The following is a 25,000-nucleotide window of genomic DNA, read 5'->3' on the forward strand; positions in this document are numbered from 1 at the left end:
GTGTGAGAGATATGGATGAGGATGAGATAATAGCATCTTAATGGTTAAAAAAGGGCGGCAAAAAATTAAAAATGTGAATGCGGTTTAACATAAGAATTTGTCTTGAAGCCCCGCCCCATTCCCTTCGCCCCGCCCATTCCCTTCCCTCATCCCTATGCCCCTCCCCCATCTTAAGCTACATTACCAACACCGGTGAATTTTCCAAACGCAAAGTTTCTTCACACAAACTCCATCTGAAATCAGACATAAATCGAATCCTTGCTGTCCGGCTGGTGAGAGAACATAAAAAAGCTTTTACACTGAATGCAAATATACAAGACGAGAGAGAGAGAGAGAGAGAGAGAGAGAGTGAGAGAGAGAGAGAGAGAGAAAGATAGAGTGTGTGTGATAGATAGATAGATAGATAGATAGATAGATAGATAGATAGATAGATAGATAGATAGATAGATAGATAGATAGCGAGTCTGAAAGTTGCCATGTTTGAAAAGTGACATGTTTGGAAAACTCTCCCAGTTCCTACTTGCTTTGAGGAATGTTTTCGATGGTGCCCAGTTACAGATGAACTGATGAGTGTCATGGCAAAGGAACAATCCAGAATGATAAAATAAGCCTATAATGAAATGTTATTTCTGACACTATAGTCATAACGTCAGAGCTACTGAAATGTTTCTTCTGTGGTGTGAGATGTTTTTCTTTTTTACGTGGGTTTATTAGAGGTTCAAGCACAAAGCGCAGATTGTTGTACTGATTTATTATCTTTGTTATTATGATTACTTTTCTGCCCTAAAACCGATCGTGCAGAACAAACCGTGAAGCCTGGAGAATTGAAACCTGGAGGAATGACAGAGTTGTACTCAGTCAATCTAAAACTGAACAAAGGATCACCCCGATCAGCCACAGGGTAGCGCTACACTGATCGAAACAAACAAATGCGCAAAAATAGCCGTCATTTTTAAATCGCATCATGAAGCGTTTTTACGATATTCTACGATTTCTGCTAGGACAAGATGTTTACATATACCGAGCATGCTAACTCTGTGTGTTTTACAAAAACCATGACCTGAAAGTATACGAGTAGTTTAGAAACCTATTGGCTTATAACTTCTGTAAAAATCTGTCCTAAAAAGAATGAATTTGGACCTGACATTCATGCGATAAACGTGTTTTTAGATTTAGTGAAGCGTACGGAGTCGAGCGATGTCGGCCGTTTCGAACGATATAACGTGCTGTGTTTGCTGAACGTGTTGGAGTGTCTTTGTGAAACTTGTTAAGCGTCACTGTCTTGTTCCATCTCCAATATAAGTGCTTAACGCTCGCTAAATAACAAGTAATATCATTTTACAAGTGCTTTTCAAGTTCTTAAAGTGCTTGAATTCTGATAATTGCTCCTCGCAGCTATATTTTTTTTAATTTATTCACCCATTAATAATAGAAAACAAAAACCCTGGACAAATGAGATGTCTCAAGTGTGTGTGTGTGTGTGTGTGTGTGTGTGCGTGGGCAGATTGACGGTTTTCATTATCGCATTAATGTTAAATTGCCTCCTTACACACCTTGATATCTGCAGGAAGAAATTCAGGGTATTTTTTTATGTCAGTTTGATGAAATCCGTTCGCGAGAAACAAAAAAAAAACAAAAAACGAGTTATGATAATAACTGAGATTTTACTGTAATAATATAGTGTTTTATTGGTTAGCATTTGGGGGGCACGGTGGTTTAGTGGTTAGCACGTTCGCCTCACACCTCCAGGGATGGGGGTTCGATTCCCACCTCCACCTTGTGTGTGTGGAGTTTGCATGTTCTCCAAGTGCCTCGGGGGTTTCCTCCGGGTACTCCGGTTTCCTCCCCCGGTCCAAAGACATGCATGGTAGGTTGATTGGCATCTCTGGAAAATTGTCTCTAGTGTGTGATTGCGTGAGTGAATGAGAGTGTGTGTGTGCCCTGTGATGGGTTGGCACTCCGTCCAGGGTGTATCCTGCCTTGATGCCCGATGACGCCTGAGATAGGCACAGGCTCCCCGTGACCCGAGGTAGTTCGGATAAGCGGTAGAAAATGAGCGATCCCGTGTAGGATAAGCGCTACAGAAAACGTATGGACGCTGAACTCTTTTTAGCAAAATAAATCTATGCGTATACGCCTTTTAAGTCCAGCTTCCTGAGTGTTAGAGTAAAACATCAACAACATCAAAACAGAGAAGAGCGCTTACACACACACCGTAAAGCCACGTCTCAAACCTGAGACCGGTCGGTATTTCCGTTTAGAGTCAAGACAACGAGGCACTCGAGGATCTTGCAAAAAAGGATCAAATGTCTGGTTGAGATCGAGAGATTAAAATATTTTACTCTCACTGTGATTCGCTGGAGTCCCATAGCTTTAGAAATGGCTTTTTAAGCTTTTCCAGACTGATAGATAGCGATAAATGTAGGTTTGGATTTAGTTTTCCCTTAATACTAAAAACCTTCATTAAAAAACTGCATGTTGTGTTTATTTTGTTGCAAAAAACATGCAAAAAGATAAGTGCAAAAGAAATGTTTGGTACTTTCTCCACCAATACAAGCGTTAAAGAGCTTGCTGAAAAGCAAAAAAGAAGAAGAAATGTACAGATCTTCAGCTATTTAAGATATCTTAAGAATTAATTTGGAAAATCGGACTCACAAAGCGTTATAATCACTACTAAAGACACGCACCCTCGTGTCGAGACCTCTGAGTCGTTTAAGATGGCCGCCGGTCACCTCCTTCTCTCGTTCCTTGAACCTTCTCATTAAGAGAAAGAAAGGCTGCTGTCTCACCACGTCAGGAGCAATTATCGCCGCTCCACTGTGGAGAGAGCTAATTGTTTTAATTTGCGCAGGGATTTTCGGCTTAGCAAACAAACAAGCCGGAGTCGCCCGTTATTAGCAGAGACGCTGAAACCGAAACGCTACGTCCCACGCGAGCGTCGCTCGGGAGACGAATTTATAGAAGACTCAAACGCACTGGGTTTTGTAGGAGAGCTCATCAGAAGTGAAGGAGGGTAAACAACATCCATTAAGGAATAATTTAAGACCGAAATAAAAAAATAAATGAAGCACTTCAAGTAATGAAGGGAAAGTTTGTTAGCGTTACACAGATGAGAGCATGCGAGCGGATTTGTGTCATTTTCCCTTCAGTAGAAAATGTTTGTAAAAGGAACATTTTCTTGTTTATTAGAGAATCATATTCTTTGTCTTTTCTAACGCTACCGATGTCTTTGTGTTTTTGTCAGCAACTGATTAGTGTCAGTTGCTGAATGTCTGGATGTGTTTTTGTAAATGAGTGAAAAGCAGAACCTCGTCGAAGGGAAAACTTTGCCACCCTCCTGCTTCTCGGCTTGTGAATTGACTTTACAAGCGTCCGTGTCAGAAAGCAGCTTTCCTGACACTCGCCTCCATCCATCAACCCTGACTGGCCGTAGCTCAGAGAACGAGCGGCCGTCGGAGCCAATTAGCTGCCAGGGTGAGCAACGGGCACCGTTGCCAACCGGAGCGGAAGCCAATTAGGGCCAGATTGAGTCCAAGCAGAACACTGGCTCTGAGAGACGTAACGGGAGAGAGCTCGGCATGGAGAATATGGTGGGCATGACAGGATCTCAGTCTCTCACACAAATCAACTGCAGGTGAGTGGGATCAGTGTGGGAGAAAACAGCCACGAACCACACGGCAACACTGCAACTCCAGGAATGTTTCCATCAGTAACATCTAAAAACCACAACTATTCAAATATAGCACTATAACAGAGGGCTAACGCTAACTCTAACATGCTAATGCTAAGTCAGCTCCAGAAGTACTAGCAGTCTTTTAAAGGAATTGTTTTCTGGTCAATTAGCTTAGAAAAAAACAAAAGAAAACGAGTCGAGTCGAGAAGAGAAGAGAAGAGAAGAGAAGAGAAGAGAAGAGAAGAGAAGAGAAGAGAAGAGAAGAGAAGAGAAGAGAAGAGAAGAGAACTGATAAGGAAGAGAAGAGAAGAGAAGAGAAGAGAACTGATATGGAAGAGAAGAGAAGAGAAGAGAAGAGAAGAGAAGAGAAGAGAAGAGAAGAGAAGAGAAGAGAAGAGATACTGAAGAAAACTGATAAGGAAGAGAAGAGAAGAGAAGAGAAGAGAAGAGAAGAGAAGAGAAGAGAAGAGAAGAGATGAGAAGAGATAATGAAGAAAACTGAAAGAAAGAAGAAGAGAAGAGAAGAGAAGAGAAGAGAAGAGAAGAGAAGAGAAGAGAAGAGATACTGAAGAAAACTGATAAGGAAGAGAAGAGAAGAGAAGAGAAGAGAAGAGAAGAGAAGAGAAGAGAAGAGAAGAGAAGAGAAGAGATGAGAAGAGATAATGAAGAAAACTGAAAGAAAGAAGAAGAGAAGAGAAGAGAAGAGAAGAAAAGAGAAGAGAAGTCTTTATCACAGGCCAGAGGAACCTTTTGACTATCAGTGTTTGAATGACAGACCAGAGAAGGTCAAAGCCACCATGTTTACCCGCGCACCTCTTCTGCCCTGTGGGGTTATATTTGAAAGCCTGCTGTTTACTTAAGACTAAGGACATATTTACAGCCAACATCAGAGTGAAGGGAAAAAAACACGACTGCTTCCTAAAAGTAGCACAATTCCAATTCCATCAAGTCGTATAAAGAAGCAGGGGAATGAAAACCTCGATGTTTTATCAGCCAGGAACAACAAGAGCATGTTTAACATTTGTGAAGCAGACGTTTGGTACTGCTAGAACCTTCTGAGGAGGGCGAAGAGGAGGAGGAGGAGGAGCAAAGAGAAAAGCATCCAAGCATCACATAAAAACTAATAGGAGGAGCTCAGGGGTCTATTACTAAAAGTATATACACCATTAAACTGGATTATTGGTTTACACTGTACACAGCGTCCGTAAGCATACACTGTGTACATATATATCGTCGCTGTCGGGCGTAAACCTCGTATGTCCAAATTTGGTCAATTTCATATTTTTTCACATATCGATGCTATTGGTCAGTCCCCACGTGGGTCTGTTATTTTTACAAGTTATTAACCAATCTAAAGTCTTGAAAATAGCTTGAGCACAAATCTCATAACTCCATTGGACACTTCAACTGTCCACCTCTTCCTCACTCCGTGGGAGAGCTTCACGGCATATTTCTCCTCAAGAAGAGTCGCAACGAATCAACACGTCTTCTGAGGTAAATGTCTTCAAAACACTGGGCTCAAAGAAAAAAAAATCTTGACCCCCGCTAGTTCTGCTGCTCGTCTGAGGACAGGAATTTAGCGCAAGACAATCCACTGTAACGCGGACTAAACCCTGTGCACTGCAGATAAGGTACGGCGTTTTTTTAACTTCCTGAAAAATTGGAGTTTTGGGTTTTGGAGATACGAGGATTCCGCCTGACAGCGACGATATACTGTACACTACACACTCATTAAAGGTAAACAGGAGAGAAGGTTTTTTTCTGAAACTTCTGTATATTACTAACCAGTTCCCAGAGGAGCGCAGAATTAGCGCTGTTGCTAATGGGCAGGTATAAATCTTTGAATTGTTTAAGATTTCCATAATAAATCAAACATTTTTTTCTCCAGTTATGTGTTGGTAGCGTTGTAGCTTGACATACAGGCATTGTGTTTGATAGTGATGCCATGACAGTCCATGCTAATATCCAGCTCTGCTCAGCATGCTAACTCTACTTACATTTACATTTCTGGCATTTTGGCAGAGACCCTTATCCAGAGCGACTTATATTCATTTCATTTATACAACTACGGGTTAAGGGCCTTGCTCAAGGGTCCAGCAGTGGCAGCTTGGGGGTCCTGGGAATCAAAGTCTCACTGAAATCACTGAACCTTGCGATAACTAGTCCAATGCCTTAACCACTGAGCTACCACTTCCCTATACTTGACCCCTATTGGCTTTGGTGGTGGAGAGGGCGAAACGTAGGGGGTGGCATGAAGAGTAATAAACATAATGCGTATCATATTTATCTTTGTCTATATAATCCAGGCCGAATTTTAACATATCTCACCCACCGCACCGAAAGTATGCGCACCCCTGACTATCACACCCTGAATCAAACAATTGTAAATAATGTCTCTGTGTGCTTTAGGCTTTCTGTTTCACTTCACTGGAACTAGTGTTAATTTCGTCAGACAAGACCAGACGAAATATGTTCGTCAACAACATTTTTTTTTCATGACTAAGACGAGACGATGACAAGACTGCACCGCTGTCCAAAAATGCTGACTAAGACTAAATTAACACGCATTATTGTTGACGAAAAAAGACGAGACGAAAATGTTTTGTATAAAATAAAAACTAAGATAAAATCTCTCTTCATTTTCGTCTACAATTGTCTCTGCTTTTTCATCAGCTGTTACGCCTTTAAAATATTCAGAACGAGTTCGCGGCTTCGCACTGTTTAGTGTGTGCGTAGAAACAATTCGTCCACACGCCGCTCAAAAAATAAATAAATAAAATAATCCTGAGCGCAAGTCCACCCCTGGTCTAGTCAGGCTTTTTGTGTTAAATTATATTTCCTGTCGCTGCACAGGCTCTTTTATTGTACATGACAGCTTATGTCCCGATGACCAGTCTTTGCATTACGATTAAAAGCAGTATCAATAAAGTAAAACATGTGATGTTCAGTCAAGTTCGAGTGAAACATCTGTGAAACACCTTTTTACTGAAATGTTTATCAGTAATAATCTCAGTAATAATGTGTTATTTTAAAAAAAGACTAAAATTTTTTGACTAAAACTAGACTAAAATTAAAAGACTTTTAGTCGACTAAAACTTGACTAAGATACCTTGAGTTTTCTTTTGACTAAAACTAGACTAAAATGACGAGACTTTTAGTCGACTAAAACTTGACTAACAAAAAAAGATATGTGAATGACTAAATACGACTAAAACTAACAAGGACACTTGACACAAGACTAAGACTAAGACTAAATTAAAAATAGGTGACGAAATTAACACTAACTGGAACAAAGAGACTTAAACACTGTTCCAGCTTGACAATGCCCCTGAGCTCTACAAAGACATGGTATGGAGGTTTAGGTTGGAGTGGAAGACCTCTAGTGTCCTGCACAGAGACCTGACTCAACCCCGCTGAACACCTTTGGGCTGAACTGGAACTGGAGTGTCCTCAGCATAACACCATCCCAACATGATCTCACTGATGCTCTTGTGACAAATCCCCAAAGCCACGATTCAATCTAGTGGCGAAAGAATGGCGTTTATAATAAGGAATAGAAGATTCGTGCACCGTGCGACAAGTATGGGGCCAAGCACCATCACCCCAAGACCCCAGTTCCTTTGCGTACGCTGTAGGACCGTCCAGCGAGGAAGTACCCAAGCAGTATTTTAGATATATTTGCAAAACCTGTGAGAAAGTGGAGAAGGCTCTGGTGGTTAAAAGTTCTACTATCTCAACAAATCACAATCCACTGGCCATCAAGCAAGTCGTTCTCAGCACCAGGGCAGGAGACAGATGACTCGCTGCTTGATTGAAACGTTTGCTCCAGGGTGTGTGCCGTGTCTGAATAAAATAATGTGCTTTATGATTGATTGGTGAGGCATTTTTTTGCTGGAAGGCCTGAGTCACTGAAATTCAAAATGCTATCAGACCGGTTCAGAAATCTACGCACCGGACGACAGGTTTGTTGTAGGATAACTTGAAATTTGGATTTAAAAGGTATTCAGGGTTAATCTGATCACAGCCAGAATTTATTCCACTAACGAGACCACCGAAAAAAAGATTTTTGATTGGACAGCGTCCTCAAAAAACAAACTGGGAAACAAAGTACATCATTAGTGTCATTCATGCTATATATCATATTGTGGGGGCACCGGTATTGTGTGCTGGATGAAAATGTGATCAACTGATATTAGTGGAAAAGTTTGAGAAAACAGAGTCGCAAACGTTTTACACCTGGTGACTTCGTGTGTTTTCTCTGATCCGATAGCTATCTGATTTGTTAAAACTGTTCCATTTACATTAGGCCACATAAACGCGTCTCGGTGAATCGGATATCGATCCGATCTTTCTACTCCCGCCCAAAATGCAAATATATTTTACCTCATTTCCGGCGTAATTGAAATGGAACACGCTTTGGTGTGTGCGGTTTTCAGAACGCAATCAAAAAGAAGACGGAAAAACTCATTACGACGTTTATGTTACAAAAGAACAACCCTGCGTGTCGTCCATGTTATTTGTTTCTGGTGCGATGCACGACTCGCGAGTCACTTGCGAGTGACGTACGTACTTCCGTTTGGGAGGAGTATAGCGCTTGAACAACCACATTCATTTACACCTGTCCAGTTTCATCTGAAACGCGTCCCAGACCACCTCCTGAAGTGGTTTGTACCATCGGATTTATATCCATCTCAAAAATGTTTCGGAGGGCATTTAGACCTGGTCTTTTTACCATCGGATAGATATCTGATCACAGAAAACGCATGAAGTGACCAGGTGTAAAAAGGCCCTTAGCGTCTTCAGTAACGACCTGAAATGGAGATATATGTGTATAATCTAGAGAAAACCAGGGAATTCTACATTTTTAGAGTTGTTGGACTAGCGTTGGATTATCGTGAAGCCCAGCATGAGTTACAGCATGTTTACAGCATGAGTTACAGCATGTTTAACTGAGAAACCGAACCTTCTCTCTCCATCTCTCTCTACAGTTAGTCAGTTGCATACAGATGATGTGTAACGAAATCAGCATCATTTTCTGACAGAAACGACGAGAGAGAGCGTGTGAGCGAGTCGTCCCGCTTCAGATTTTACGCCTCGCAGCTGTAATTAGAGTTCAATCAATCTCAAATTTTATTCCGTTTCTCTGCTTACCTTTCAAACATCAACCACAGAGAGAAAGAGAGAGAGACCTGTGTATGAGATGGAAAGGGCTGTTTCGGTGAGAGCGTGGAGGAAAAACTCTCACTTTGAATGATTCACACATCTAGTGTGACAACGGGTTCAAATCTAAAATGAAGAATTATTAAAAGTAAAGAGAATACATACGTCAGATTCCCCGATGCGAGGGTAGATGTCCGTCTTTATGTCTTAAACTGACTTTTTTTAGCAAATTGCATCTGGGAGAATAAACTGCAGCTCGGACAGGTTCGTGGATAAGCTTCGATGCAAAGCATGTGACTATTCGGGCCAACTAACAAAAACTAACAACTAACAAAACAAATGTGTAGCCAATGAGCAGAAAGGGGCGTGTCTTGTCAATATGTGGCGGAGACAGTGTTCAGTGCGCATGTCTGACATTAGCATAAAGGGGCGTGTCTTGTCAATATGCGGTGGAGAGAGTGTTCAGTGCGCATGTCTGACATTAGCATAAAGGGGCGTGTCTTGTCAATATGCAGCAGAGAGAGTGTTCAGTGCGCATGTGTGACATTAGCATAAAGGGGCGTGTCTTGTCAATATGCGGTGGAGAGAGTGTTCAGTGCGCATGTGTGACATTAGCATAAAGGGGCGTGTCTTGTCAATATGCGGCAGAGAGAGTGTTCAGTGCGCATGTGTGACATTAGCATAAAGGGGCATGTCTTGTCAATATGCGGTGGAGAGAGTGTTCAGTGCACATGTGTGGCATTAGCATAAAGGGGCGTGTCTTGTCAATATGCGCTTGTATAATAGTTGCCTGGGTTACGTACAGTATGTATGTGTGGGCGGAGCTATAAAACAGGGGTGACACCCATTTGGGTTAGGGGTGTGTTTGTTTTGGTGATTTCAAATGTTAACTTTGGCTTTCAGACATCGTGCACCGCACCTTTAAATATAAATAATAAGCATTTGAGATGATCAACACCAATATTAAAACTGATTAAACTCTTAATCAGCTTATTTAAATATAAAGTGTCCGTGTGAATAAGACGTAGATTAGTAGACGTCTCATCTCGGTTATGGGATCAACGTTATGCTCTTTAGATGTTTTTTTTAGCTATTCGTGGATTTGTCCCGATGAGTTTCAGTTAAACAAATCTCTAGTATAGTTCAACGGGAAAAGGAAAGGAATGAAGTAAAAGGCACACTAGTGAATAGAGAGGAGCTCGAGTGTGCTATAAACAGCAGAGATCCGAGCTGGAGATCCTGACAGGAGACAGAGGAGAAGTCGTGGATATCTGAACTGAAGAGCAGCAACTGACTCATGTCATCATGAGAGCAGCAGATCTGCTCCAGGTAATTGGTGTGGCTAATTTTGGCACATTGCTGCAATTCAGTGTGAATGCAGTGAAGCAGTCACGAGCACAGATTCTATTGTAGGTGACACGGAGAGACGGCAGGCCGAAGCTGGACCAGAATCCTGATGAGGAGAAGATCAATATCTCCTGGGATGGGAAAGGAGGGAAGAGGATAAAAATAAACTCTCTCTCTCTCTCTCTCTCTCTTACAGAGAAGATGAAATATTTATCCTTTTGTCTTTGGGGTTTGAAAAAAAAAATTGAACACAACAAAACATCAAAGCGCATCAAAACAATTACAACAAGAACATCATGCTGGTCCACTTCAAATAAACCAGAAGAATATTATATTCTAGTTTAGATTTTAATTGCAACACCAAGGCTAGCTTAAGATTAGCTTAGTGCCAAAGTTTACACCCCCCCCTTCTTATTAAACAGAGATTAAAAAAATAAAGTATAGAAAAATGACTATTTTTTTTGTACTTATCCATACAAAAGCTATTTAATTTTAATAAATCAATCTGATTCGTTCCGTTCAATCCAACCGAGTAAAGCTTTTTAAAAATTTGCTCGATTTACAATGAAACTCGTTTGCTAAAAGTTTAATTTAAACTTTTTATTTAAAGTCAGAATGGGAAATCAAAATAAAGTATACAACGGGGACAGAAGTTTAAGTACCGTATTTTCCGCACTATAAGGCGCACCTTAAATAAAAAATGTTATTTATTTATTTAATCCGGTGCACCTTGTGTGCGCACTGAGTTCCAAAAATCTGTAAAAATGTTGTTGTGCGACTTTGGTAAGCGTTCCGCTTGATTGACTGTCGGACCATTTCCCACTGACACAGGGACATAAGGTAATACGTACACTACGTACGCTGGCAGCGATAAACCAATCAGAGGACATTACGTAATACGTACAGTACGTACGCTTACCTCAGCCACGCCTCCGGTAGGTACAGTATACTACCGGTATGTTGCAAAACAACATTTGTTTCTTCCTAACTATTATGTGCTTTACACTCCAGTCCAGTAGGTGGCGGTAAATGCACCTTAAGTTGGTTTGCCATCCGCCAATAAAAATCAGAAGAAGAAGACGACGACAACATTTGTTTGTCTAAGGACCCCTGAAAATGGCATCAGTGAAGAGACATGTTTACGAGGCACAATTCAAACTACAGGCTATCAGTTACGCGGTTGTAAATGGGAATAGAGCAACTGCGAAAGATTTCAACATCAATGAATCTATGGTTCGGAAGTGGAAGAAGCAAGAAAATGAATCAAGTTAAGAAGACACAGTAAATGAGGACTTTGATGGATTTGTGGGAGAAGATTGATTAAAAAATAATGTGTGTGTATTGTTAAATAGTAGAATAAAGTTCGACTAAACTCACTGTTTTGCTTCCGTTACCTTTTTTGTAGACCGTATGTTTTAGCATGGGCCTTATAATACGGTGCGCCTTATGTATGGGTTATGTACAGAAATAGACCCCGTAATTGAGACTGCGCCTTATAATTCGGTGCGCTTTATAGTGCGGAAAATACGGTAGGTAAAGAAGTCAAATAAACTTTTTATGGAATTTGCTCAGTTTGAATGAAACTCGCAAACAAAGTGACCGCCGCTTCAAGAATTAGCCGAGCACAAAGGTTTATTAACCCCCCACCTCCCCACCCCCCAATACTGAATGGGGATAAAAGTGAAGCTAAATAAGAAAAGGAAAAAAAAATCAAGTAAGAGTGTATCATTTTTGGTCCAGCTTGTGTTCAGATTTTATTTATTTATTTATTTATTTATTTTTACTGTAGAAGATGTGGGTGAGTCACAAACGTCAGAGATTCCATCCTGATTGGACAAAAGACAACGTAGATCATCTCTGAAAGGTCCATCTAACGGTGGCGTGCTGAGTCCAGCAGAACTGCACATTACCTCCGGCAAGAAACCTCCAAGTGCTTATTGATGTTCTAGAGCCGATTTAAGCTCATTTCAATTTCCAATTACAAGCCGCACTACAGCCCACGTCGTTCCGCGATCCGAGGCCGAGCTATCGATCGGGACCGTACGCGACCCACGCTCCTGTACGCCGCTGTTCCCTTCATTAAAAACCAGCTCAACAAGGCAGAGCATAAATCTTTTTTTTTTAAAGCAATTATGATTAATGACTGCTCCATTTTTTAAAGATGTATATATGGCCTTGATAGCATGAGCCACGCACTTATTCAGCATCATAAACACCGCAGTAATGAAAATGTTGTCCAGCATAAAAAAAAAATAAATGTGCGATTTTAAAAAAAAAAAAAAAAAAAAAAGCACGTTGTTTGCTTCCTTGACAGAAACACCACAAGGCGACTGTTATACGAGGAGAGCACGGATTTGTTTTCCAAAATCGCAGGCGTGCGTAAATTCCTCTGAAATAGCCATCGGTCATCCTTTCACACTACTAACTATTCCACCTGCACTGAAAGAATGAACACAAAATTCAAGCAAATTCCATAATTCAGTCGAATCTCTCTAAGATTCACGGCTCTTACAGGAAGTCATTACAGACGCGTCTTCGCAGGGACGGGTTTAAAAGAAGACTCCTTGCTTGAGATTTCACCAATTTAAGACCATGTTTTCCATGTTAAAAAAAAACAACAACAAAAAAAAAAACACGAGCTGCATCACAGATTTAAAAAAAAAAAAACGAAGAATTTTTGGCTGCAACAATTTTCGGAGGCGAGATACTACTAGAAAACTTTTATAAAAAGTTACACAGACCTATAAAAGGACCAATTTGTCCACCACTTGGTTTGAGACACGATTCGAACGTTCATGACGAGAAACAGAACTTTACTAAGAGATGTTCCAGCTCGTTGGATTGGACTCAAAGAGCGGATGCCAACTTTGAGGACAACAACCTCCTAATCAATACATAACTGTCAGAATGTATCTGAATGTAGAAAGAACATGTTTGTTTATAACAGTTTATAAATCACACCCTCCAGTGTCACCCAAATGAGGATGAGGTTCACTTTTGAGTCTGGTTCCTCTCAAGGTTTCTTCCTCTTCCATCTAAGGGAGTTTTTCGTCACCACAGTCACCTCAGACTTGTTCATTAGGGATAAATACAAACACATTTAAATTTAAGTCTAACATTAATCTTGAACTTTTATATAAATCTTTGTAGAACGTTAACCTTTTGGTACTTTTTGCAATATTTCTTATGTTCTGTAAAGCTGCTTTGAGACAACGTCCATCGTTAAAAACGCTATAGAAATAAAATTGAACTGAATACGAAGGTCACGTAAAGCCTTTCCAAAGTGACTTCTAAGTGAAAGTGAAACACTTAAAATCTTAAATCTCTTAAATTAGTTAATGGTGCTTACAAAGCAACATTATTACCATCCTACATACTCTTCCAGACAAAACTTCGGCACGTAACTTGTCCCGCAGCTTTTGTCCTAGACCCATGAATGACATGTCAAATCGACCGGCTCATTGAGGAGAGGTGTGCTATGACTTTTATAAGCGATCCGAGTACCGGTACTTCCGGTACCGGGTTTTAAAGTGGCCTTTTTTCCCATAGACTCCCATTATAAACTTTGGAGGTTTATAACTCTGCAAGCTACTCGACCAGCTCCTTTAGGGTGATACTCTGAACAAACTTTTACATTGGTGCACCGACTGGCCTTTCGGTTGTGCCGCAGCCCCGCCCCCAAATACGCAAAATCAAAAAACTTTTTACAACATGGACATTTGACATATCAAAACACTCAGAACAATGAGGGGAACTTCCTCACGTGTATTCTGATGATGTCAAGTGATGTCACGTGAAAATCAAAATTTAGCACAACATGGACATGTGACATATCAAAACACGACGCACGATGAGGGGAACTTGCCACGTGCAAGCACCATTCACATTTTCTTCAGGAAATGTATGTTCTAGTTATGTTGGCTTTGTAGAAGCCAACATTCTGATTTCCTTTATAAGCTTATTATTATTATTATTATTATTATTATTATTATTATTATTATTCTTAGCCACAAATTTATCAAGAGTAACTCGTCCTAGGGCTTTCGAGCCACATGCACCAAATTCGGATATGTCGTAGACCCTGGTCTGAAGTTTGTTGCTACTACTTTTCTAAGCGATCGGAATTCCGGCATTCCCGGTACGGAAGCTCAAAGTGGCCTTTTTTCGTTTCCACTTCCATTATAAATTTTGGAGGTTTATAACTCGGCAAGTTTTCGAGCGATTTACACCAAACTCGGACAGGTTCTTTAGGACGTTACTCCGGACAAAGTTCCGGACTCGGCGTTCCGACGGAACTTTCGGTTTTCCCGTAGTCGACGATGGAACGTCCCATAGACTTGAATGGGGAATTCCTAAAATTCCTCTAAGCTTTCACACACGCAGCGTGCGCAGAGCTCAGGCACGGCTTCTCTCCTGTGTTCTATGCAGTATAATAATAAGTAGAATCCCATAATGACTGCAGTATTGACATGAAATGTCCAAACCCTCAGTAGCCACTTTTTGCCAAAAGTATTGGCACCCCACCGGGTATACTGGTGACATCACGTGTAGCCCCGCCCCCAGAATAAGTGAAATCAAAAATGAGCACAATAAGGACATGTCATATATCAAAACACTCAGCCCAATGAGGGGAACTGCCCCACGTGTATTTTGGTCACGTCACGTGACGTCACGTGTATAGCCCCGCCCCCAAATTAAGCGAAATCAAAAATTTGCACAACATGGACATGTGACATATCAAAACACTCAGCCCAATGAGGGGAAGTGCCTCACGTGTGTTATGGTCACGTCACGTCACGTGTCGTCACGTGTCATCACGTGAAAATAAAAAATTTGCACAACATGGACATGTGACATATCAAAACACTCAACACAATGAGGGGAACTGCCCCACGTGTATTTTGGTAACGTCACGTGACGTCACGTGTAGCCTCGCCCCCAAAATAAGCGAAATCAAAAATTTGCACAACATGGACATGTGACATATCAAAACACTCAGCACAATGAGGGGAACTGCCCCACGTGTATTTTGGTCACGTCACGTGACGTCACGTGTAGCCCCGCCCCCAAAATAAGCGAAATCAAAAATTAGCACAACATGGACATGTGACATATCAAAACACTCAGCACAATGAGGGGAACTGCCCCACGTGTATTTTGGTCACGTCACGTGACGTGTCGTCACGTGTCATCACGTGAAAATAAAAAATTTGCACAACACGGACATGTGACATATCAAAACACTCAGCCCAATGAGGGGAAGTGCCTCACGTGTGTTATGGTCACGTCACGTCACGTGTCGTCACGTGTCATCACGTGAAAATAAAAAATTTGCACAACACGGACATGTGACATATCAAAACACTCAGCACAATGAGGGGAACTGCCTCATGGGTATTCGGATCATGTCACATGCTCATGTCCGCTCGCCTCCAAAAATATTGGCACCCTAGCGGTCCAGTAGCTTTCACAATCTTTCTGTCCACTTGCCTCCAAAAGTAACACTAACCCTTATGTCCACTCGCCTCCAAAAAGCACCGGCCTTTGCGAATACTTGCACCGTCAAAGCCAACATCAAAGTTTGTCTCGACGAACTTTACAAATCTAGTTTATTCTTGTTTTCCTGCTTTTTTCTTTTTTATATTTTGACCTAAAAAGTTCAAGTTGTATGACGATCACACTCAGTGCTCGAACGAACACTGTAATAGATGCGAAAACACGGAATAATAGAAACTTTAAATAAGAGATGGAGAAAAAAATAAACAACAATAACAACAACATGGCGGCATTAAATGAGCGAGACAAGCTGTAAAATGTCATTTGTGCAAGTGTGTGATTCACAAACCTGTTCATAAACAAACAAACACACACACACACACACACACACACACACACACACCAGCAGACTGGAATTATAGTACCACACCGTCCTAATCCAAACAATTCAATTTGATATTATGGCGCTGGAACAATGCTTGAAATGAGCGATATAATCAATACTGCAGTTTCATAAACAGCTCGCACACTCCGGGGCATGCAGTGTGTTTAAAATAATCGCCTGTCACAACCCATACAGTAAGCGCTCGTCTCAGGGAAGTGTTTACAAAAGCGCAATACGCTGCAAATACAACCGTATCACAAGCCCGTGTTTGTGTGTTTTGTTTTTCACATGAAAACAGCTGTTTATGGATTATCTCCACACCTCCTCAGCCTCGTCCTTTATACAAAAACACAACGTGGTATATTTTTAAGTGTCTCTTAAATAAAAAAATAAAAAAAAACAGGTAGGAAACGCTCCGGAGAAAGGAAGCTTCCGGAAGCTTCCGCGTGAGTTAGAGTTTGTTTTAATGAGCAAATCAATTTTTTATCAATGTTGAGCAACGTCGTAATCTCATCAAGGTCATCGGGCGAGAAAACTAACCTTCAGTAAACTTAATTAAATCATGACATCAACAAGCATTTTGATTCCAATCAGTTTTTATTTATAGAGAAATCTTAACGCCGTCGCTAAGAGACGACACGGTTAATTCGCCGCCGAGGTTAATTTGCATTCCCGATGTTTCTGCTTTTTGTTTTTGCCTTACAGGAACGCTCCGTTTCAGCGTCGTGTTGATCATCGTGTACATAAAAAGTGCTTAAAGCATCTATACAGAGTGAAACTCTTACTCTACAGTTGTAGCTCTTATCGTATGTAGTAGAAAAAGTAGCTAAGGTATGCAGGCGAATTAACACGGTATGCACGACAATGTTTCAACCATCGATAGTGTTATCAAAGCGTCACAGATTTTAGCTATCGATCTTAAAAATATCACTAAACTGACTTACGCAACACGTCGTGTGGTTTGGCTCTGAGCACGAATGACCGTTTCAGCCTAATGATCAAGACTAATAATGAAACCAACAAACTAATTAGCATTTTGCAGATTCTGTGAGATGTGTGTAAATGAATGATCTCAACTGTTACTGAACAAATGCAGAACTAACAATGTACCTGTTACACCCATGCATGTTGGGCATGTGGTAGTCTAGGGATTAAGATGTTGGACTAAAGATCGGAAGGTTAAGGGTTCAAGTCCCAGGTCCACCAAGCTGCCACTGCAGGGCCCTTAAGTAAGGCCCTTAACCATCAATTGCTCAGTGGATAAGGGCATCTGCCAAATGCCATAAATGCAAAAATAGAGATATTCAATAATAATAATAATAATACTAATAATAATACTAATAATACTACTACTACTACTAATAATAATAATAATACTAATACTAATAATAACAACAACAACAACAATAATAATAATAACAATAATAATAACAATAACAATAACAATAATAATAATAATAATAATAATTTACAGGGGGGCACGGTGGCTTAGTGGTTAGCACGTTTGCCTCACACCTCCAGGGTTGGGGGTTCGATTCCCGCCTCCGCCTTGTGTGTGTGGAGTTTGCATGTTCTCCCCGTGCCTCGGGGGTTTCCTCCGGGTACTCCGGTTTCCTCCCCCGGTCCAAATACATGCATGGTAGGTTGATTGGCATCTCTGGAAAATTGTCCGTAGTGTGTGATTGCGTGAGTGAATGAGAGTGTGTGTGTGCCCTGCGATGGGTTGGCACTCCATCCAGAGTGTATCCTGCCTTGATGCCCGATGACGCCTGAGATAGGCACAGGCTCCCCGTGACCCGAGGTAGTTCGGATAAGCGGTAGAAAATGAATGAATGAATGAATAATAATTTACACCCGATCCTCTATTAAATAAACATGTTGGTCAAATTCAGAGTAACACAATATCAGTCACACACAACCAATCAGACCTCCTGATCTCCCACCAGACCTCACAGTCAGCCGGCGAGACCCCGACATTTCACCCAAAGCCGGCGGTGACTCGCAGTTCCGGTCGCTCCGCTACTCGCCCGAAGGCACGTGAGCGTGACGGAGCGCCACACCGATCTGCTCTACTTCATAATTATACTCCATCTTCTTCACTGCGCTCCATAATTAGCCACATTCACAGGCAGAGGTGTGCTGAAGGTTAACGTCTTACCCGGTGCACTCCTGAAGCAAATTACACTTTTATGACACAGCTAAAACGTAAAATTAGGGTAGGAATAGATTTATATTACAAATAAATGTTTTATGGTGGGATTGGAGGAATAAAAAAATGGCAGCGGAGCAGAAATGATCCTGTAAGGCAAAGCATTAAAGCTGCATTGTGTTTTAAAAGCTGGACTAATTCACTTATTATACAAAGTATTATAGAGATACACTAACACCATCGTCTTAAACACTTTAACCTAATAACAGACGACTAATAACTTCAGAGGTACGCTAAACAGAACGTTCCTTTTTTATTCTATATAAAAGAGAAATGAGAACGTTTATGTACACGAAGAAGATTTATGCTATACTTTCATCAAATAAGAAAAACCGACAGCTTTCCGTATTAGTATTAAACTTTCGCTAACTTTCCATTAAATTGTTAAACTAACTCATCAGTAAATGAGTCTCAGTCTGGAAAGTGTTCTGAAAGAAGAGATTTTACAACTCATCCGATCTTGCAATATTACCACCTGCCCATTGGATTCACTCCCCTCACTATTTTCCAGACCTTCTGCACTTCATCACAGCTATCATCAATGAATCCATAGCATCTATAGCATAGCAAACCTGTGAACACAATTCGTCCTCTGCAAATGATCCAAAATGCAGCTGCACGACATGTGTTCAACCTGACAAGTTCTCCACACCACCCAGCTGCTGCGATCCCTCCACTGGCTTCCGGCGACTGCACGCATCAGATTCAAAATGATGCTTGCCTACAAAGCCAAAAACGGACCAGCTCCCTCTCAACTTAAAGCCCTCATCACTCCTCGCACTGCACCTCAGAGCTACAAGCACTGCTGGACTGGTTCCACCATCTCTCAGGGTAAGAAGTAGATATACAGTGCTACAAGACTCTTTTCTGTTCTGGCACCAAGGTGGTGGAATGAACCTCCCCTAGGGGTCCAGACAGCTGAGTCACTGGCTATTTTTAAATGACGGTTGAAGACCTATATTCATGAACACTACGTAAATGTAAGTTACAGCCTTAGACCCAAACCTGTGAAAACAATAATCTGTTGAAGCTCTGTTAGCTACATCCTGACATAATAAATTCAAGTTTCTTTGCCTCCAAATTTGTTGGAAATTTACCGGAAATTTGCTGAATTTGTTACAGCACAAATCACTTCTGAAATCAAGATGAATGTGAACAGTGCTGTGGGGACCAACTTCAACCTCCGTCACACTTCTATGTCACCAAAAACAAGCAAAAACAAGACAGTTTAAACATTTTGTTTGTTTGTTTGTTTTTTCCTCCATCATTTGGGGGTGGGCGGAGCTTATACTCACAGATGCATGGTATGTCATGGTATAACTGATCTCGTACCCGAGAAGACTTCGCCCTTTGAAGGCGAGGAGGACGAGACAAAGCTTTTTATAAAGATTCTTGCTATTTAGAACTACCTAGAACTTGGAACGCTCCAGTTCTGTGAAAGTCTGGTTTGATACATCAATAAGAGACGCTAAGTAAGTCGATGGCTGACTGGAACAAACCTGTCCTCATGACTGCGTTGTAAAGAGAAAGCAAACAGACCAGATGAGCCGATCACACCGCTCAATATGGACAGCTTCGCCACGGCTCGGACCGAACAGGTCGTCTCATAACCTGTGGGTCGGGTTGGGGTGGGTTTTAAAAATAGATACAGTGGTGCGGGGCGGGTTGGGGCAGGCCAATAATTTAAAATCACAATCAATTCAGAAATTATAATACAAGTTTTGGGTCTGTAATTGCTGCCAAACATGCTTTAAGTAAGTACTGAGTAAAGAGTAAACCTCGTATGTCCAAATTTGGTCAATTTCATATTTTTTCACATATCGATGCTATTGGTCAGTCCCCACGTGGGTCTGTTATTTTTACAAGTTATTAACCAATCTAAAGTCTTGAAAATAGCTTGAGCACAAATCTCATAACTCCATTGGACACTTCAACTGTCCACCTCTTCCTCACTCCGTGGGAGAGCTTCACGGCATATTTCTCCTCAAGAAGAGTCGCAACGAATCAACACGTCTTCTGAGGTAAATGTCTTCAAAACACTGGGCTCAAAGAAAAAAAAATCTTGACCCCGCTAGTTCTGGTGCTCGTCTGAGGACAGGAATTTAGCGCAAGACAATCCACTGTAACACGGACTAAACCCTGTGCACTGCAGATAAGGTACGGAGTTTTTTTAATTTCCTGAAAAATAACGGTTTTGGAGATACGAGGATTCCGCCTGACAGCGACGATAAGTGAAAGGGTCTGAATTCTTTCTGAATGCACTGTATATTTTTTTAAAATGAAATAAATTTGGGTGAAAATTCTTAAGGAACAAGCAAGCGTATGATTTGTGGATTAGTTACTTCAGTGGGATTACTGTAGTTCCAATTAAATCATTATTTAAATTGTTTTTGTCCTTATGCTCTTTTTCCTTCATCTATAGTGTTCTTTACACACACACACACACACACACACACACCAGAACGCTATTCCCCGACTCTTAGTCTTCTAAACCTTCGGTCATCTTACTTGTGGTAACTGCAGCTTCTTGATTTTTTTTTGATCATCCAGAAAGATTTAAAGACTCACTAAGAGCTTGGTGCGGAGTCGTTCCTCCTCTGCGGTGAGCCTCTCGCTCAGCACGGCTTTCTGCGCGCTGTCCAGAGCGGCCGCTCTCTCCGAGGCCAGGATTCTGCTCACCTCGCCTTGAACGTGGGCCTGAACTTCTGAGCGAGCCTGAGCCTTCACCCGGGCTCGCTCCTTCTCCAACCTGCACACACACACACACAAAAATAAGCTACAGAACAAGAACGAAGAAAGTCAGACAAAACACAACAACCAGTCCATTAGCTCTCTACAAATGCTACATTAGAGCCAAGAAGAAACCCTTCCAGAGCCGAGAAGTTCAGTAAATTAACCGTGAAAACACATTTTGACATTGTTTCCACTGCCAACTCAGCTGTACCGCACCTAATCACCCGAACCTTGACTTACTTTATTGGCACAGTATGAGGAGAAACGTGGGCGGAGCCAGACGGACCGCAGACGACCGGCCGTTTAGAATGAAACGCATCTTTGGCTAATCGGATGCTGTAAGATTTTAGAATTTCTTTGTGATTTTTGTGAACAAAAATGCTTGATTTTATTACTCAGCAAATTTGGGAAAACTCTACTTGGTGAAACAAAAAGCACATGATTCTTCTTTTAAACTCCTCCCAGTGAAGACACCTAGTCTCATAATGACTTTCTATGAGAGCTCTGCTCACGTGCCACAGACATGAAGAAGATCTGCGAAAGTTCCTCGGAATATCGTGGAATTTGCATGCTTTTTTTTTTTTTTTTTAAAGAAAACGCGAAATCCTGCAGAACCGACTATAGGTACGGTCTCTCTGACTCGTATCACCGCTCTAATAAAACGCTAATCCTCAGGAGACTCCTGACTTTCTTTTGCTCTTTCTTACCTACAAAACTTCTGTAAATTCTAATTCAAGGTGTTCGCTCGTTACAACACTACGCTCTCCGTAGAACAAAGTTTGCGCTCCGAGTTTCTCTGCATCCTGACGACGATTAAAATTTTGGCACCCTTTCGTGCCGACACAAATCGAACGTGTTTAAAATAAACGTCACACCATCACCTTCAGAAAATCTTCCTGAAGGTGACACGAGGAAGGAACCTCGAGTGGAACCGCACTCAAAAGAGATCCCGTCCTTTTCCGAGCCCACTGCGGTAATTTCCGACGGCGTGTTAATGACAGGAGCGACTATTAAGGAACAGAATTGCGTTTGTTGTTTTACTTCCTCTCATTTATACTAGAATACGTAATTACCTGTACTGATGATCCTGTTTAACTGGATACTCGATTTCTTTCTTCCATTAATTCGTTTTTTTTAAAGTCCGACATCTCTAAGGTGCTCTAACAGTGCAGTTTCCTACAAAAGCTCTGAGAACAACAAGGCAGATGTTAAAAAGTTCTATTAACAAGTTCGACTCCTTGTTGGTTTGTTTACATCAAAAAATAAATAAATAAATAAATAAATAAATAAACAAATAAATAAATAAATAAGCACCAGTGTGCTTAACAGTCCTCCGAAACACAGCTGAACCTTTAGGAACGACTTCAAGTTCGGTCTGTTGCTAAGCAACGCCCTCGCCAGCTTTCGACGGTGTGATTTGCGGGGTAAACTCGGGCAAGACGTAAACTGTAATCTGCAGCGTTCTGTTTTCCATCAAACAGCCACCAAAGTAAAAAAATAAATAAATAAATAAATAAACAAACAAACACCACCACCTACGAAGGGAAAGGACGACGATGGAGGGACAAAGGAGCTAAACATAATTAAACCACCTACATAAAATAAACGCAAACAAGACTGAGGATCTACAGATACTAAACAATACACGCACACACACACACACACACACACACACACAGCTACTGTAATAGATCAGTGTATAGTTAAGTCAATAATTCCAGAAAGGCCACAGTGTGATATTTTGGGTTTGTTCGTAAAGGACACACGCTGTATATAGAATGAATAAGTAGTGTGTGTGTGTGTGTGTGTGTGTGTGTGTGTGTGTGTGTGTGTGTGTGTGTGTGTGTGTGTGTGTGTGTGTGCACAAATGCTTAGTGTCAAAAAAAACTTAATTAAATGAAATAAAGAAATAAATAAACTCCTACTGATGCAAGAATGGAGAAACAAGGATACACTTCTTTGCGCTTCATAATTTAAGAAAGGATTCTTTATCACATTAATTAAATTTGAAGTCTGTGGTGAAAAAAATCAAACAAAACAAAACAAAAAGTAAATAAATACCTAAAAAAACATACAATTAGTATAAAAACCTGGTGTAATAATTAACGCTGAGAGCTTTCAGGTTCTACCGAGTGTTTTTTTTTTTTTGGTTTGTTTGTTCAGACATCATCACACTAATGTCTGAGGCGTCAAACAAACGACTTGGTGAAAAAAAGTTCAGCTAACAAAATGATCAGAAAATGCAGATGGGATGGTTAAAAATCAACACACCGACTAACAGATGCCCCGTTTACGTTTACATTTATTCTTTTAGCAGATGCTTTTATACTTACAAAAGAGGGAATGGAATAAAAACGATATATTAAGCGGAGGATAAGATAAAATGTGCAACTGAACGCATGGAAGTTCATTCCACCACTGAGGGACAGTCTGTTGGAAGGTTCTGCAAAGGGACCTCATGCCTTGTGTTGGTTGATCCATCAGACATCTTCAAAAAGCCAGTGGATGGATGGATGGATGGATGGATGGATAGATGGATGGATGGATAGACAGATAAAAGAATTTATTATCGCCACTAGATAGACACACAGACAGACAGACAGACAGACACACACAGACAGACACACAGACAGACAGACAGACACACAGACAGAGAGACAGACACACAGACAGACAGACAGACAGACACACAGACAGACAGAGACACACAGACAGACAGAGACACACAGACAGACAGACAGACAGACAGAGACACACAGACAGACAGACAGACACACAGACAGACACAGACAGACACACAGACAGACACACAGACAGACAGACACAGACACAGACAGACAGAGACACACAGACAGACAGACACACAGACACAGACAGACAGACACAGACAGACAGACAGACACACAGACAGACAGACACACAGACAGACAGACAGACAGAGACACACAGACAGACAGACAGACAAACAGACACAGACAGACACACAGACAGACACACAGACAGACACACAGACAGACAGAAAGAAGCCAGTGAATGAAGACGAACAGGTCCTTATGGGTCGGTTAAAAACGAGGCTGGATTCTGAATCATCTGAAACATTTGGTTTGTAAGAGCTGGACGACTAACGCTGTTGTAGACCAGTGCGGAGATAACAAGAACCTGGACTAGAAGCTGTGTGGTGTGATCGATTAGATGAACCGGTGAGCTCCATTCCTCACAACGAAGCGTTTCAGCAAAGGTTCTAGATTTATAGCCAGCTAGAAAGCTTCATAGAGCTCAACAAGAATCTCCAGTCCTTTTGTCTTAAACTTGACACTCAGGAGCGATCAACTGAGTCATGCACGAAGATGGTAAAACTTTACACCTCTACAGCAGCTTTAAAAGGAATTTGAGTCAAATTATGAGCTCTCATGTGAAATCTCACACACACACACACACACACACACACTTTCCACTTCATAGGTTAATTTTCAGGTTCGTTAGTAGAAGATAAAAGTCTAAAGTCAAAGATAACAGGATGGTCTGACCAACGTAGCACGCACGACGAAAAGCATATTCCAGTCCATCTACTATGCGGCGCAGATCTTTCATTTCTAACCGCGTTAGCATTTTCAGTCAGAGTCGAAGCCATTAAAAAGCTGAACTCAGAAGGTCAAACCACAAAGAGAACTAATGGACTGAGGTTTGTGGAAAGGACAGCGAGGCCAATCTTCTCTAAAAGCTCCTTACATCAGGAAGACGGCGGGAGCTGAGAGCCGCGCTACACCGCTGCTGCCTTCTCCGGTCTCAGCTGCACAAAGCAAACAAAGCAAACCGTCTGAACGATTCGAGCAACCACCAGAAAGTCTTCGGCGTGTCACGGGAATATACTCTGAAAGCTGTACTCGGCAAACCCGCGTCGCTAATGGAGCCGTGAGCTGTTACATATGTAGCATGTAGCATTGGATCGTGACGTGAGCGACGCTTAAATAAAGACTTTCTGAGCTTAATGGTTGTG

General features: G+C 41.3%; 1 protein-coding gene across 3 annotated transcripts in view; it reads right to left on the reverse strand.

Annotated features, from left to right (window-relative positions):
• Positions 1 to 25,000, reverse strand: part of chchd3a (coiled-coil-helix-coiled-coil-helix domain containing 3a) — a 102,965-nt gene that overhangs the window by 41,282 nt on the left and 36,683 nt on the right. For all 3 annotated transcript variants that reach the window (XM_060889709.1, XM_060889708.1, XM_060889710.1), the window contains one exon: positions 20,839 to 21,019. In XM_060889709.1, the coding sequence (XP_060745692.1) occupies positions 20,839 to 21,019 (181 nt within the window). The remainder of the gene's footprint in view (positions 1 to 20,838; positions 21,020 to 25,000) is intronic.

This window comes from Tachysurus vachellii, chromosome 16, assembly GCF_030014155.1.
Source record: "Tachysurus vachellii isolate PV-2020 chromosome 16, HZAU_Pvac_v1, whole genome shotgun sequence".
Lineage (NCBI taxonomy): Eukaryota > Metazoa > Chordata > Actinopteri > Siluriformes > Bagridae > Tachysurus > Tachysurus vachellii.